Raw genomic sequence first — 17,183 nt, 5'->3', positions numbered from 1 at the left:
AAGACAATAGACTTGCCTCCTGCTGTGTCCATCAAGCACTGTGCCGACAGGGCAATCTTGTGACTATTGTGGGAGGGACATTTCAATCACATGTGAAACACCCTGTTTGGGGGTATATAACCACTCTGTGCACCCCACTTCTTCAGTGCCCTTTCTTCCTTCGGGAAGAAAGGCCCCGGGCCATTGTTCCTCATAAAGCTTTGTTTAATTTTCTCTTGCTATTCTGTCTCATGTGAATTTAATTCGTTCTCCGGTCAGACGAACCCACATTTGGGAAGAGGAAATGTCTTCCTCCCCTACATGTGCAATGCCACAGCATTGTATTGTATAGGCCAAGACAGCACAGAGGGATGTGTGACCCAGTATTCTCCCCCTTACACGCAAGGCTTTGTGGTGCTTCTTAGTATACCTTGATCATTACCATTTCACAGCTCATGGATTGTTGCTTTTTTTTTTTTAATTTGCTCCTAATTCTCTAGAGGAAGGTGTGTCAGTCATTTATTCTTCTCACTGTGTATGAAGTGTGAATCCAGAGCTGCTTGATGCCTGGGCACAATTATAAAATGTTACTTTAACTTCCTTAGGGCTGGTTTTCCCCTAAATATTGCCTAGCCCTTGCTCCATATGTACAATGTATGTCTTATATTTATCTTCAGACTTTTGACAGAAATGATTAATTTTCTATGCCCCTTCCACTGTGTAATTTAAATAATATTTTCAAAAATCAAAATTATTATGAATAAGAACATTTATTTTGACAGTAATGATGGATTTTTTTCATAGCAGCATTCTTCTAAATAATTCTAAGTATACATCTCATTGATCCTTCCTAGTTGTATCAGCTAGAAAGGTGGCAAATATTGTTTCCATTTCACAAATGCTGTAACTGTAGTGTACTCTCCAAATTATGCAGTTTTCTAAATATTCTTTAGTTTTATGGCCAAGAACTATAGATTTGAATCCTAATTGTTTAATCTAGTATTATCTACCACAGGAGAAGATCAAATGCCTTCTTTCTATCTTTCACTAATTATCTAACCAATTTATAGAAAGGGAAAGGTTTTCACTCTATCAATCAGACATTAAAACCAGTATGTATACATTTTCTTCTTAATCTCATATGACAAATATTTTCAGTTTGCATCAATTTAATTTTTACTTACTTTGATTCATTACTTGACTTTTATAAGTATGCATCAGAGACCATAGAGGACATAAAGATGAACTGATATATATTTTCTTATATTCAAGGAACTTATGACCCAACATTATGGTTTAATTCATCTTCTTCTCTTAACGCTTCTGCTAAGATCTTCGTGACCTGGCTCCAACTTCTTCTCAGACTCATCACTATTCCCAAAATTTTTGTATTCCAGCTACATTAAGATACTTACATTTCTACAAGTGATCCCCCTTTTTGACAACTATGCTTTTGAATATGTCTATGATTCTTCGCCCTAGAATGCTTTTTGAGCTCCTATCATATATAAAGCACTCTACTAGATGTCCAGTAACTAAAATCATTAGACGAACCTCCCTATGTGGAAAACTGGCAAGTAGTACAAACACAAATATGCTATCTTATAGTCTGCAAAAGGAGCAGTTCTCTTAAAAAGAATCTGAATAGAAATGAAGGCTTAGGGCAAAACCAAACTGTGGTAGAAAGCCTAGAAAGCAAATACTTGAGAGAAAAAGGAAAGCAGGAATTGGTGGTCCTAGAAAGGTTAAAGGTGTGAAGGTAGCTCTTGGTGTCTCTCTCTCTCTCTCTAAAGGATTATTCTACAACATGGAGCTACAGGCTCTGGTCAGCAGGATCTTAGTGTCTACTCACCTTCAGTCAGAGTGTCCTTCTCAAAGGAAGGATTAGCATTGTTTAATGTCTGTCTTCTTCACGATTTTGTAAACCCATATGACATGAACTTTATCTTGTCTGATCAAGATTATGCACCCTGAGGATAGTGCATGACAGAGAGTAAGCACACAACATATATTTTATGAATAAGTAATAGCTGGAGAATCAAAATAATTAGCACTTAAATCCATTCTAGACAAAGGCCTGGTGTCAATAGAAAGGCATTTTGGTAAGAATGTGGGGGTAATTAGGGGAATTACCACTACTAAAGGTTTGAGATAGAGCATTGAGTACCTCATTAGGGACAAGTGGCAGGACCTTCTCAAAAGGAAGTCAAGACTCAAATTCCATGAATTGTTGAGAAATCAGAATTTCATCTTGAGGACAATGCAGAATCATTGAAGAACATTAAGCAAAATGTGTGATAGTCTGATTGGCCCTTTTTTTGTGTGTGAGGAAGAGTGGCCCGGAGCTAACACCTGTTGCCAATCTTCCTCTTTTTGCTTCAGAAAGATTGTTGAGGAGCTAACATCCATGCCAATCGTACTCTATTTTATGTGGGATGCTGCCACAGTGTGGCTTGATGAATGGTGCTGGGTCCGCACCCAGGATCTGAACCCATGAACCTCAGGCTGCCAAAGCAGAGCATGTGAACTTAACCACTACACCGCCAGGCCGGCCCCTGATTGGCCCTTTTGAAAGATGATTCTGGAGGAAATAGATGATTGTACAGATAAGGTTCAAGGCAGGGAGAGCAGTTAGCAGCATATTCTAGTAATTTCTCTGGGAAGTAGAGGAACTCTTTTAAGACAGAGAAGATACGAATAAGGAGGAGAAAGTAATACATACAAGATTTGAGTTTAGAGACTGAGAATTTGGAAAGAAGACTCTAGGATCAACCTCCAATTCTGCCTTGGGTGATTTGCTGCCATTCACTAAGATGAGAAAGCATACATGGAGAACGAGTTTGAGGATGAAAAGATGATGAGTTTCATTTTTGGCCTGTGAGTTTGAGATGCCTGTGAGATATCCAAGCAGAAAAGTCAACAAGGCAGTGGAATGTAAAAGATGACTGTAAAGTGAGGAGTCTGGGCTGGAGCCGCAGAATTGAGAGTCATCAGCGCATAACTGACAGTTGAAAGCATGGAAAACATCCAGGGAGAATAGGTAGAATGAGAAGAGAAGAGGCTGGAGGAACAAACTCAACCTTTAAGGGGCAGGAGGGAAAGAGGAACCTGCAAAGGCTGCTGAGACGAGGCAGCACAAATGGGTGGAGGCAACATGCGAAAGTAAAGGCAGAATATAGATTTTGTGGATACTTTTTAGAAAATAGAGCCAAAGGAAAATTTTTAATTCAAGTTAATCTTTTAATTCCTAATTACAGGTGTGAAAAATACCTTTAATAACTGAAGAATTACAATTTTTCTTTACAAATGTAAAGAACACCATGGTTTGTGAGAATTTTAAAATTTGCTTTGTAAAACAATGCCTGTATTTAAAAACCTAAGCAAATGTATATGTGAACGACAGGGGAAAAAATGAAAAGCAAAATTTAAAAGAATGAAATCAAGAGATAACTAAATGTTTATATCTCTATTTATTCCCGATAGGAAACGAGACTTCTGGGTCAGAGAATAGACAAATTATTTACTTATAAACGATCTTAGCATCGGTCACCATGTCCTAATCCCCCACAGGGTGACAGATGAGAGCCACATGTCCCCCTCATACAGGAATCTGTCCCACAGGAGAGGAACCGGGAATTTATGAATCTCAGAGCTTCTCTAGTGCAGCTGTGCCAGATGCCCATCTTCCCCCTGGAGAAGGAGGAAAGACTTTAAATTTCTAAAGTAAACAAATTTTCTCTGGGGAAACAGAGGCCCCTAGGTTTATTATCCTTAGAGTATAAGCAGATGGCTCCAGGGGAGACGTTTCTAACTCTCTCAGGAGTTCTCTATCTTTAACTTCCAAGGCTTGTTTGCCATCCTTTAACCCAGATGCCAGCAATGTTTTGCTCAGGAAGCCCTGACTATGCATAAATGGAAACATATTTGTGGAGCATTATTTCCCAACAATTACCAGAAGCTACACTCTGAAGCAGACTTGGGTCATTATCCTGGGGCAGAATCTAGCATCTCCTGATGTGTAAAATGGAAAACCTTCCTCTTATGATTTTGTGAGTCCCAGCTGAGATAATTTGCTGAGAAGGGTTCTGAAGTACAGTAAGTCAATAACAGAGCTGAAGTCAAGCACCGTGTGATGATGGATTCTACATCCAACTGCCTCGACTGGCTGTGAAAACTAGAGTAAGGAACAGCATCTCCACTAGATTTGATAACATCAGAGGACCGTTAAAGCTCCATCAACATATAACTCCATCCATCCTGGCCCCATCAGCTCCAGACAGAATTTATCACTTTCTCGTTTCTTTTCCCAAAGCACTTTGTGTTAATATCTGGTATTGTTCTCATTATAATTAGTTGTCCTTGTCGTCCTCACTGGACTATGAATATTTGATGGGAGAAAACGTTTCTTGAGCATCTATTACATACAGGCATTGTGTTAAATGTTGTGAAAAATTCCAAGAAAATGATCACATCCTTAAGAATGCTTACTGTTTCATATTGTGTATATTTTGAGATGTGGCCCTAAGCCACATTAGGTTAACAAAAGAGAGAAATATGTAATTAGCCATCAACAGAGGAGAATATGTTCTCTACTTAAATATGTGTGTCTTTCCAAAGAAGTGAGAAAAGGAAGGTGAGTGTGATCTTAGTCTTTGGCGGAAGGTGGCAAAATATAAGGGTGGGCTGAATGGAGAGAATTAGGTTGTGTTTGCTACCACCAAACCTCACTCTGATACTTGTTATAATGAACAACAAAAAAAATCTTAAATTTTTATTTTTTTTCCGTATCTTCAATCATTAGCTATTTTGTGCTAAAGCTATGCATGCGAATATTCAAGAACAGTTATCAGGATTTAAAAATAGAAAATAATTTCCTTCTAGTTCAAATCTGATTGTTTTAAATTGTCACTCAAGCAAGAGTCTGAGGGTTGAACGAAATCAGGAGCTTATGATGTATTTTCTCCTCAGGGAGATTAAAAAATACTATCTATTAGTTTCAAGGGAAATAACATCTGTAAAGGTCTTTGGTATAAAATGCAATATAAAAAGAATGGAAATATTCTGATGAGACTCACACAGAAGTAAAAGTTTTTTTCTGACATGACCATTAGGACAAAGATGCAATTGTCTAGACGTATTTTTAGCGATGTGTATGAAGAAGAGAATTCAACTTATTGCTCAATTCTTATACAGATTTTTAAAATGCAATATTTGAAAGAGCATATTTGACCCTTTTTTTAAAAAAAAGAATACAATTTACCTCAATAGTACAAAGGATAAATTTCTTTGTGCTCTTTATATAGCTGAATAATATCAAGATAGTTCAAAGCAGACATTTTAATTAAGTCTTACTTTTTAAATAATTGCTGGCCAAAGTTTAATGTAGCAAATATTTTTTTCTCAAGTCACATATTTTATCTGATTAAGGAATGTTCAGATAAATATCACATTTTCTACCTATTAAATATAAAGTTAGCAATTCGTTGGCTTCCAGGATGATTTCTAAGTTAGATTTTATTTACGATGTAACAAGTACAAAACACTAATAGTTATGCCCATATTGATCATTATTATTTCCAAAGGAACAAACCACTACTTCCACTCATTTATATGTAATTTGTATCCTACGTGCTTTCCTCTAGAATAGGCAAGTTTGTCAAATATAGTAAGTAAGGCTATTGATTATTTTGTTGAAAATTTAGTAGTTTTCCTTTATAAAGTAGCTTTTTTTGTTATTATGATGTTGCTATCTTTTCGTAATATAAAATCAGATGCTTTTTCCCACGTAACATTTTCCTTTTCTTTTTTTAAAGTTCCATTAGAAAGGTCAAGGAAAGATGTAATTCACATATTAACAAAGAACACAATGACAAGGCCAGGCCAGGAAGGCCACTTTGATTAAAGTTCATCAATTATAAACTACTTTCATAAATTCTTATGTTTGTATAGGTTAGTAATGCTGCCACCACCATGGAGGACGTGAGTTTCCTGACAATAGGCTGGATCTACCTGAAAAAGCATCCTGGCCTGAACTTGACATCCTCATATATACATGTTTGTTTCATTTTCCCTTTGTTTCTCTCTTTTCTCCAGTACAGTGCTCTTAATCCACGAGAATCTTGGGACATGTGGCACCCCACTTTGGTGGCTGAAGCTTTATTTGCCATTGCAAACATCTTCAGTTCTCTGCGCCTGATCTCACTATTTACCGCAAATTCTCACCTGGGGCCTCTGCAAATATCCCTGGGAAGAATGCTCCTGGACATTTTGAAGTTTCTATTCATATACTGCCTTGTGTTGCTAGCATTTGCAAATGGCCTGAATCAACTATACTTCTATTATGAAGAAACGAAAGGGTTAAGCTGCAAAGGCATACGATGTGAAAAGCAGAATAATGCATTTTCAACGTAAGTCGAGCAGACATTTCCACTGGTAACGTTGTGCAGAATTTAGAGTGTATTATGTTATGAATTTCAACTGTGACAAGTGGTTGCAAAGAAAATTATGCTTAATGCAAGAAACAGAATTAACATGGCTTTGAACACAAATGGATCTTTCTGACATTAAAAAAACATCCCGTACCTTTAAGTTTTAGTAAAATGGTCTTTTCTTTTAAACAACCTCATATGAAGGAAAACTATATATACTGTTTTAAAATGTGGAATAAAAAGGGAACCTGTGCCCTATTGGCAGCTTACAAGTACATTAAAAGATAGAATATATACGAAACCAATCATGTCAGAAAATCCAAGTGCTTGTCAACATTTCCTCATGTGTTTTGCAGATACTAAAGTCCCTGCACATGTCTCTTTCATTCTCTAGTTCCCTACACAAAAATCTAAGCATGAAGAAATAATCCAAATAGAACCCCAAGGCTAATGGAGGCCATTATTACTATGCACACAAAGCTCTCTGTGCCCTTACACCTGATGAGCAACGAGCCTCCTCCAGTGTCAGCCTCTGGTGATTCTCACAACCAGGTTTGCTGACAGCACAGGTTTATGACCACTATGTGTGAAGCTCACACAGTCCTCATGGAATATACCTCTACATACATGTCCATTTCCTTCCTACTGTGATAAACCGACAACTGTGATAAACAGTTAATTAGCAGATGAGTGAAGAAGTTACACAGTAACTCTACTCTGCACAGTCACTACATGTGAAAACATGGTCATTTTGTAGGTGACTTTAAAATTCAGACTCTATTCATGGGCCATTACAGAATTTTATGTAATATAAGAGAGTACAGTAATTTCTCAAGCAGGAGGAAATTGATAACTTCACTGAAACTAAATGACTTATGGTTAAAATATCCTTGTAGGTTCAATTCTGTACCTGTTTTATCGTTGATCTGAATATTTAAAACTCCATTTTAGTTAATCATCCTCTGTTTATTTGCACATGAAATTTTAATCTCAGCCTTAACTGACTCACATCTTCTCGGAAGTATATTTGAGACAAACCATGAATCATAAAGAAACAGAAAGTCATCCCAGCTTGCCCTTGTCATTTCGTCTCTTGCTCCCAGCCTCTTTATTCCTCTGTGCTTAAACAGCAGTTCTCCAGCTCGACCAGCTTACTCAGGCTTGTCATCTTCTTCATGCTATTTTCTGACCCTGGACAGGAGAGAGTCAATGAAACCCTTTATGGCAACATCCTCATGACAAGCATGGCCTTGGACTGTGTCTCAGTTTTGATATCTGAACTTAACATCTTTCCCCACTCATTCATGATCCCTGACTTCGTAATTTGCCCTTAGGAACTAGGACTAGAGATTTACAATGGTCAGATCCCACAACCTCTCCTCTCATAGACTAAATTCTGCCTCGAACAAACTTCCTGGAAATTGTCAGTCTGCTGACTGGCTTACTGGATTTCTGATGGAGAAATTTGCACACTCAGTCTTTCACAGCTCCCTTGTGACTCTTTACTGTGTGCCCTGATGCAAACTGCTTGCCAAGACCACCCCATCTATGTCTGTTGCCCTATCCTGATTCCATGCTTCGTCTTGCAGAAAGAACTTCCACACAGTACCTAGAACTGAGTTTCCTCCCAGGTCTTCTTGAATTCAGGGAACAGCTCTGGTTCCAAGACCCAAGCCCTTTTCAGACATCTGATTCATCTGCAGTTAACCAGGTTATACCTAACCCCATCTTAATTTATGATCTCTAAGATTTCCAGGAATCCCCTTGCCCTGTTCCTGGTTTCATGGTAAATGATTACATATTACAAACTAATTTTAAGAGTATGGCTAGAGAATCTGATGCAAAATGTCTTATATAAATTGTATTCTAAAAGCAAATATACTGAATTGCTTGGATTATGTATTAGTTTTGTGTATCCATACCAATGATTTCAGCTATTATTATGAAAGCAACAGATAATTGCATGTCTTAAATATTATAACCCAAATCATTCAACCCAAATAAATCAGGTGTTCTACCTGAATTTTTTTTCCAGATAATGAAATGTAAATTGGCAAGCAAAAATTTATTTTTTGTTTGAAGTTATTCAAAAACTAAAAAATAGATTATTAACTCCTAGTTTTATTAAGCACTCGAATATGCAGAATGCACTAGACAGGTATGAGTTAACTGTCCCTTGATGACCCTGTTTCAGCCTAATGGCTGTCAATCACTGTGAAGGGATGTCCAGTGATGCCCTCGGGGCTCCCGCTCACTGTACAGCTTATTTCTGTGTTTTTGTGGGTCTTCAATTTTCTTTTTTTACTTCTGTAACTTCCATAAATTTCCAGCTCTTTTTTTTTACTACCCACCATCTCAGAGATCTTATTCTATATGAGGATTAAAAAGCACAATAATTCATGTAAAATAGCTAACATAGGGCCTGTCATATAATGTGATAAAAAAAAATGTTAGCTACTCTTCTGCTTTTCATTGGTAGTAGTAGAGTATTATTTCTCACCTGCATCTCACATGGTTCCTCTCTTTTTCTCCTTCACTCAAGGAACAAATGTACCTGAACCCTGAGTTTCCCAGGGGTGGGAGTAGCTACCACTCCTGTCTCCCTCCTTCCTTTCCTCCAAGCAACACTGAAAAGAAGTCGAGACAAGATACCTTGTTTTATTGGTCTTTCTATTCATTCTTCATCCAGTTGCAGTTTGGCCTCTGCTTCCATCACTCCACTAAAACTACTCTAGAAAATATCTAGAGCTTCCATATCACTGCTGTCAATGGACATTGATCTCTTTATATCTTATTTTTTGTGTCTGCATCATTTCACCCTCTTTATCACTTTCATTTTTGAAATCTTGTCCTCCTTTAATTTTAAAGTTACTGTGTTTTTACTGTTCACTTATTTCTTCTCTAATTTTTCTTACTTTCCTCTGATAATTATATTTCAGTTATTGCTTTTAAATAGTGATCTGCTTTAGCAACTATCCTGAGACCCTGTGAAACTCATCTATGCTTATGGATTTGGCCCAGTTTGTCTAAGAGATGACTCCTATACCCATTTCATTAGCACAGATCTCTCTCCCCAAGATCTGTAGGTCCAACTGCCTTTTGGACACCTCTCCATGCATATCTCCTAAAAATTTAAACCCAAACAAAGAAAGCTAGTCAAAGTCTCTCTCAAAACTTCTTCCTCTTCCTCAACTCTTGTTCCTAGTCAATGCCGCCAAAACCCACCCAGATATTTAATACTAGATCCTCTTTAACCCCACCCCCTCCACACGCAGTCTATTCCTGCTCTTGACTATCTTGTTGTTATCTCCCCTTGCTCACTGCCCACACCTAAGTCCAAGTCCCCCTGCCCCTGGGCTCTGCCTTCCTTTATATGTTTTCCATCCTGTTGCCCAAATGATCTTTCTGAACCGAAATCCTGACAATCTTCTGTTTTAAGTGTCGAAATGTTTTCTTGTTCCTTACTGGATACAGCCCAATTCCTTAGCTTGACATACCAGGTCCTTCAATGATTTGCCTCTTGGTTCCTTTTCAAGCCTCACCTTTCTCCATTCTTCAAGAATATTTTACTCTTCAATATTTTCTAATAGGTTATCAATCCTCAAACATGTCATAATCTTCTCTCATCCTAGAATGCCCTGTTCTGCCCCACTTGCAAAATTTTGTTCTATTTTCCAAAACCTACCTCAGATGTACTTTTTCCAGGATGCCTTTCCTGACCCCCTGATGACCAGGAGCTCCTAGGGGGCACAGACTGTGGACTATGTCTTCTAGTCTCTCTGTGCATTTTCCCACCAGCACATGGACCCTTCTTCCTGCTGTTTTCACACTTGCATGTTCTTTCTTCTTTAACACGGGAAGAACCACATGTCACTAAAGGAAACCAAACATTTAGTCACCAAAATTATTCTACACACATTTTTAAGCTAACAGTCTCTGAGTAAGTGGCTCTCCTATGAAGATAAGGCCATGGGCTTTGTGACAAATGTCTGATTAAGAAAAGCCCTTTTATAATTATTGGCACTGTGTTCCACATAATTAGAACTGGCCAATTAAGAACATACTTTATTTGTTTTAGTATTACATTATTCCTTATCAACTAAGAATAAAATATGCAGATGCATCTTGTAGTAATTTATGTTTCCTCATAGTTTTAGTCTCAAGGGATAAAAGGAAATCTCAATTGTACAATTCATTACCTTTTTACTTGTTTGCTTTCTCTAGTTGTAAGTATTTAACTAGGGAACAAAGTAATTTTTAAAAGTAGCAATTGAGAAATCATCAAGAGACAAAATATCATCTTTAGGAAGGCAAAACTGTAGCCTCACTCCATACAAATTGCCCGGTTTTAGTCTTCAAACAGGGTTTTATGCTAAGTGTCATTTAATTTAGTGTGGCATTATTCTGGAAAGTTTTCAGGCCTTATCACACCATAGAATTAGGAAAATAGATGTCACTTAAAAGCAGTCTCAGATGTGCTACAGCTAATGACTCTTCAATTGTGGGCAATGTGGTTATCAATAGATTTGGGAATCACTAATTATGAAAATATTTCTAGAAGCAACAGCCTAGAAATATAAACCTAGATTGATTTTTTAAAATCCATGTGATAAAAAATAATTAACTTAGAAACAACAAGGTCTCGATACCAGGGTCTTAATTCATCGAAGAATTAAATATATTTTAGTTAAGTGGAACTATTCTGCAAATCTCACTTCTGATTCATTCCACTGAAAAAAGGAAAAGAAAACAAAAATAAGAATGAAATCCAGAGTTAATCACAAAATGTCATCTTACTTTGAATTTTCTCCTTTTCAAATTCTAATTAAAATGTAATTTTGCCAAAGGGTTTACTAATATTCCCTAATAATTAGTAGTTCTTATTTAGACAGAAGTAAATCAAAATTATTTAACCATAACAAATTATTTATTCTATATGACTGTTTTTATTTAAGGAAACAACTGTTATGGGATGTATGTGGCAAAATTTTATATAATTTATTATATCACTTATATTATAACTTCAGCTCTCTCTGAACTGTTGCTGATGTCGAGAGAAAACTAGCTGAATCATATTTGTATACTCACAGTAAGAATATACACTATTTAGAAAGAACAAAAGCATTTCATGTTAAATCCAAATAGCATCATCATTAATTTTAGAAATTGCCCTTAAAGTCACTAAAAATAAAGAACTCATGGCCTTGGGTCAAATTTACTTTTTTCTTGAGAAAGTTTTCAAAGAGTAGCTTTTAGTGGCCTTTGTCTAGGACGAATGAATTAGATTAAACTTTCCCTGATATGGTTAGAATCTGACATCTGGATTGCCCTTTAAGAAGACATGGTCAGCTCCTCACATATTGCCCATCCCTGCTTGTGAGTCACCATCTAATTGAAGTTGATCAGATCAGCTCCCTTACCACTTTGTGATATTTTGTTCCATTGTTGAACAACTCTAGCAAAATGAACAAACAAGTAAATTTCCTATCCTATAATTACAATTTAGTTATGCAATTAAAAATATAAAACTGGTTACTCTTTTTAAAAAAGTGATAAATTTGAAAAAAGAAGTCCTGAACGCAAATTAAGGCATCCTTAGTTAGATTCTCTTGGTTATACAGACCAGAAATTCACGGATTGTTTCAAGTAACAGGAGTTTGCTACAAGAATTGTGAACAGGATTACAGCCCTTTGATCCTCTGAGCAAAGATTGGTTTTAGCACGCCCTGGCTTCAGGAAAAGCAGAGCTGACATAGTGCTGGGCCACAGGATTTTTCACTCTGAGAACCATGTTACCGTGATTCGACTACTCCGTGTATATTCTCTTCAGTTTTCTTATTATCTGACTTATTTATCCTCAATTCTCTGCTTTTTAGTTTGTGCTGTCTCACACCTTTGGCTTCATATAATTCCACTGATCCTGACTCTACGTCATAGCTCCTTTCATTTCATCCTTTTTGGCAACTACCTTGTTCTCAGGATATTTCTAAGATAAACTTTCTTGGAGAGGAAATCTGATTGTTTAGGCTCATCTTTTCACAATAGGCCATGCCGTTGTCCGCTGGCCTGCTATGACTTGGCTCTTCCTTGAGTCAGTTGACCATGATTTATCTAATCCATTGAGGTTCTGGGCCGGGGGCTCTGGAGACCTACTTAAGGACCACCTCTGATAAAAGTGTGTATGTTTAACAATGTCCCTGGGTCTGGGAGCTGCTGGAAAACATGATTGACTTGGTCCCACAACATGATTCCAAACTAATGCTAACCACCCTAAAGACTGAAATCCTACCTCCGTAGCCACCATGCCAGGCATGAGAGGGTTCTTGTTTTGTTTTTACAATATAATTGAACTAGTCTTATTGCAACCATATGTTAAAGTGTATAAGAGTTCTGTTGTCTTTATTACATTGTATCAAGGTGGTCTAATGGTCCTGCTGAAAGAAGCAATTCTTCATTTGGGTTCAGACACTCTTCATCTTATCCCATTTCTTGGAGTAAGTTAAGGAAACTTTACTTTCAATAAAATCAACAGAGTTCATTCATTGGTAGGAATGAATAAAATGTTCCCTTAAATATAAAAAATAGCAAACTTTATTTTCTAGGCATTCTGGGACTCTTTACCTTTATAGGATTCACTGTGTGCAAATTTAATTGCAAACGTAGAAATCCATAATGATAACATTATTTTTAATCCTCTATTTAATCCATTTAATTTTAAACCAAAAGCAAAACTATGAAAAAGTACTGACATTTTTCAAAGACTTAGCTTAAGAATCTGTCATTTATTAACTATCACTCAGTGCCCTAGGACAGGGGTCGGCAAAGTTTCCATGAGAAGGATAGATAATAAATATTTTAGGCTTTGTGGGCCATGTGTTCTCCATTACAACTGCTCACTTCTGCCAGTATAACACAAAAGAAAACATAAACGATGCATAAATGAATGACTGTAGCTGAGTTTCAATAATACTTTATTTATGGACATTGAAATATGAATTTATATAATTTTCACATGTCACAAAATATCACTCTTCTTTTGAGTTTTTTTCCAACCTTTTGAAAAAACAAAAGCCATTCTTAACTCAGGGGCCGTACGAAAACAGGCTGTGGGTCAGACTCAGCATCCCTGCCTTAGGTAACTGACTGCAGTTTTCAAAGCTCTTGGGAAAATTAAGTACACCATTGGTGCTAGTATGGTGAAAACAATTTTCTTTAATTCTTTTTATTATGTTTAATTTTGTGTGTGTGGGTGTGTGTGTGAGTGTGTGTGTGTAAGATTAGCCCTGAGCTAACCTCTGCTGCCAATCCTCCTCTTTTTGCTGAGGAAGTCTGGCCCTGAGCTAACATCCGTGCCCATCTTCCTCTACTTTATATGTGGGACACCTACCACAGCATGGCTTGCCAAGCAGTGCCGTGTCCGCACCCTGGATCTGAACCGCCAAACCCCAGGCCACCAAGGCGGAACGTGTGAACTTAGCTGCTGTGCCACCGGGCCAACCTCTATGATGTTTAATTTTATAATTGCCCTGACATATTATTTTACTATTCATATGTATTTTTAAATTAATCAAATATACATGATAGTAAGTCAGATTCTATTGTTACATCTTATTGTATGATGGTTCTATGAATATAGCCATTAGCGTCATTTTTATCTTTATTCCAGGTTATTTGAGACACTCCAGTCCCTATTTTGGTCAATATTTGGGCTCATCAATTTATATGTGACCAATGTCAAAGCACAGCATGAATTCACTGAGTTTGTTGGTGCCACCATGTTTGGGACGTACAATGTCATCTCTCTGGTTGTCCTACTCAACATGTTAATAGCTATGATGAATAATTCTTACCAACTTATTGCTGTAAGTTGAATAACTTTATTTTATTTCCATATTCCCCCCCTCGAATGTGTTGTTCCTAGGTATACTACATCCTATCATCATTGGAAATAAGGTCTATAATTGACTATTAATGAAACAGATCAGAAATATAACATAAATGGTTAATTTGAAGTTTCTAAGCAGTATTACACCATATTTGGCTATGTGCTAATTTAGTTTTGCCATATTATACATGGTTATAAAAGAAACTGCATCTCCCTTGCCAGGCAGTCATTGGCTACGGCAAGCAGTAGGTGAGGTATGAATTATGAACAGACAACTCCTCTCTATGCAGTGCCTTTTGGGCTTTTCATTGTCTTTGTCCATTTAACTTACAATCTTGATATAAGGAAACTCATGCCAACTTGGCAAGATACAAAAGATAGCTCAGAGGGGAGTCTGAGGGAAAAAGTCACAGGATTTTCAGTCTCTTAAAGTCTTGAAAAAAGCAATGTAGCAGTAAGCCTGAATTCTGTAGCAGAATATACAATAGCATATGTGTTTATTTGAAACTCTGGAATCCAGACAACTTAGCTTAATTTATTTATTCATTCATTCAGCAAATTCTTATTGAGTACTTTCTCTGTTGCCAGGTACTGTTCTAGGAACTATAAATACAGCTACGAACAAGAAAGGCAAAGCCCTTTATCCCCTTGAACTTACATACTAGTGATATATGGTAATGGCCAATAGCAATAGTGACAAAGCAAACCCATAATGGAATGAAATATATTTCTTAAGTCTTCCATATTTATACCTTAGACAAGTAGTATTTTATACGCATAATTATAGGCTGCCCATTTTCTCCATAAATAACTACAATTATATTGCATCTTTGAATCTATTGTTAAACCTCTGGAGTGCTATTATTGTTATTTTGAGAAGCAGCATTCTGAATTTTACTTAAGCTGTCTTTATGAAGGCAAGACACCTGTCACAGATGAAAACTGCATAAAACATAAGAATGCATTATTTTTATTTACTGAATCACAGACTAAAGTGCTCCTACTGGAAATAACTAGGTTCTAAGATCTTGATGTGAATATCTGAATGTGCGGACCTTCATTTAAGCATCTTACACATCTGAATTTTTAAAGATAGTCCCTATGTATTTGCTTCGGAAGTTCTGTATTCTTCTAGTCAACACATTTCCAAAATGGATTCTCTTTTCCAGACCACTTTCCAAAAATATTAGAAAGCCTCTAATTATCAACCTATATTCAGAGAAGCTGTATATACAATTTTGATCCTAGAAAACATTCAATATACTGATTTTGTCAAGAAGAGAACACGATTCAAGAATACTATAACATTTTCTTTTTGTTTCTTTGTGGGGTATAACTTTCTAGGTTACTTCTTACAAAGGTGAGAATGCTCTTCCATTCTCTATTTTTGTTTAGCCCAAACTCTATAACTACCTGAGAGGAGAGCAGGCACTGAGAACCTGAAACAGGTGTACCCCCCAGCATCCCATGCATGATGCCACTTTGAAGCATGAACAAGCCAAGTATTTGATTTTCACCAGCAGAATTTGTCCTAAGGGCTTTCTCTTTTTGCCTTACTACCCCTAACTCACAGCTTTAGGGTAAAGCATGAAAAAAGAGGAAAATTTAGTTGAAAGGCAAAAGCAATCCGGCAGGCCATATCTAAAGCCTGCTTCTCACTCACTCATTTGTTCATTGATTGAATGTTTATCATGCATCTGATGTATGCCAGCCATATGCCTGATTTTAGGGGCACACAGAACAATGAAGTTCTTGCTCTCAAGAAAAAACTTATGTAGTAGTGGTAAAAAAAAAAAAAAAAAACAACAAATAATTTCAATATTGAGAAAAGAAATTTTGGAATGTGGTGAAAGTACAGCAAAGAGGACCATGATGTGGGCTGGGGGTAGGAGGCAGCTGACATTGTTGGGAGTCAGGGCAGGCTTCCTAGAAAAGGAAATACCTAAATTAACTTTTCAATATTGACTAAGAGTTAGAAGGTGGGGGCAAAAGATAGCTTTAGTCATCACCAACCTACAACTTTTCACCTCTGGATTTTCTAACCACTCCAGACCTTGTTACAGACCCTCTCAGAATCCCAAGCCATGAACAAAGGAAGAGTCTGCTTTGTGATAGTAGTAAGAGAACATAATGAGGTCAGGGTAATCCTTAATTTGTGACTCATTGAGAATCAAAGAATCAGAAGGAGCAGAAGCTACTCACAGGCCAACATTTTCTCTAAGTGACTGCCTTTTTATTAACCTTGAGACAATTCTGCTGAGTCGCATTCTCCATGACTACAGCAAACCATATATACTTTTCTTCATCAATGCAGAATCCGTATGTTTGTTTAGAAAAAAAGAGAGGGAAGATGGAGGGAGAGAGAAGGAGAGGAAGAGGAGAGAAAAGGGGAGGGAACCTGTAGCTTCTGTGCTTCCATCTATCGATCAATCCATCCAATCAAACATTTGCTAAGCAACAATGAAGACCATGCATTTTCTAGATATGGTGATTCCTTTGGAAAGCACAATCTGTCCTGTGTCTAGATTAAAATCGATATTGTTCAGAGTAGAAATGTATATATATCAAATGCATTCATTAGCACATAGCAATGTAGGCATATTAGAATAAAGCATAGTCTACAGTTATTCTTCTACTCTAAAATCTGAGCTCCTTTCTTATAATATTATTGGGTTAAAATGAACTGCTTTGAATTCTTAAAATGCATGTATGTTTAGTTTCTACCACCTCCTACTTCCCAGATTTTCTGCTTAAATCAGATTTGTGGTTAATTTAAGAGGAGACCGGCTGCCCTATATCTAATTGCCATAAAAGTTCCTAAGTTTTTTCAGGAGATTAATAAAGTGGAATGATTAATACATGATGAGGGGGATATTCTGAGGCTTGCAGAC

The 17,183-nt window shown here is 36.9% G+C and overlaps 1 protein-coding gene across 10 annotated transcripts in view; it reads left to right on the top strand.

The window, feature by feature from the left end:
* Positions 1-17,183, top strand: part of TRPC4 (transient receptor potential cation channel subfamily C member 4) — a 210,748-nt gene that overhangs the window by 175,722 nt on the left and 17,843 nt on the right. For all 10 annotated transcript variants that reach the window (XM_070520570.1, XM_070520568.1, XM_070520575.1 and 7 more), the window contains 2 exons: positions 6,073-6,386; positions 14,074-14,269. In XM_070520570.1, the coding sequence (XP_070376671.1) occupies positions 6,073-6,386; positions 14,074-14,269 (510 nt within the window). The remainder of the gene's footprint in view (positions 1-6,072; positions 6,387-14,073; positions 14,270-17,183) is intronic.

The sequence above is a fragment of the Equus asinus genome, chromosome 11 (assembly GCF_041296235.1).
Source record: "Equus asinus isolate D_3611 breed Donkey chromosome 11, EquAss-T2T_v2, whole genome shotgun sequence".
Classification (NCBI taxonomy): Eukaryota; Metazoa; Chordata; class Mammalia; order Perissodactyla; family Equidae; genus Equus; species Equus asinus.
The sequence above is the reverse complement of the archived record's forward strand: the minus strand, read 5'-3'. Positions and strand labels throughout refer to the sequence as shown.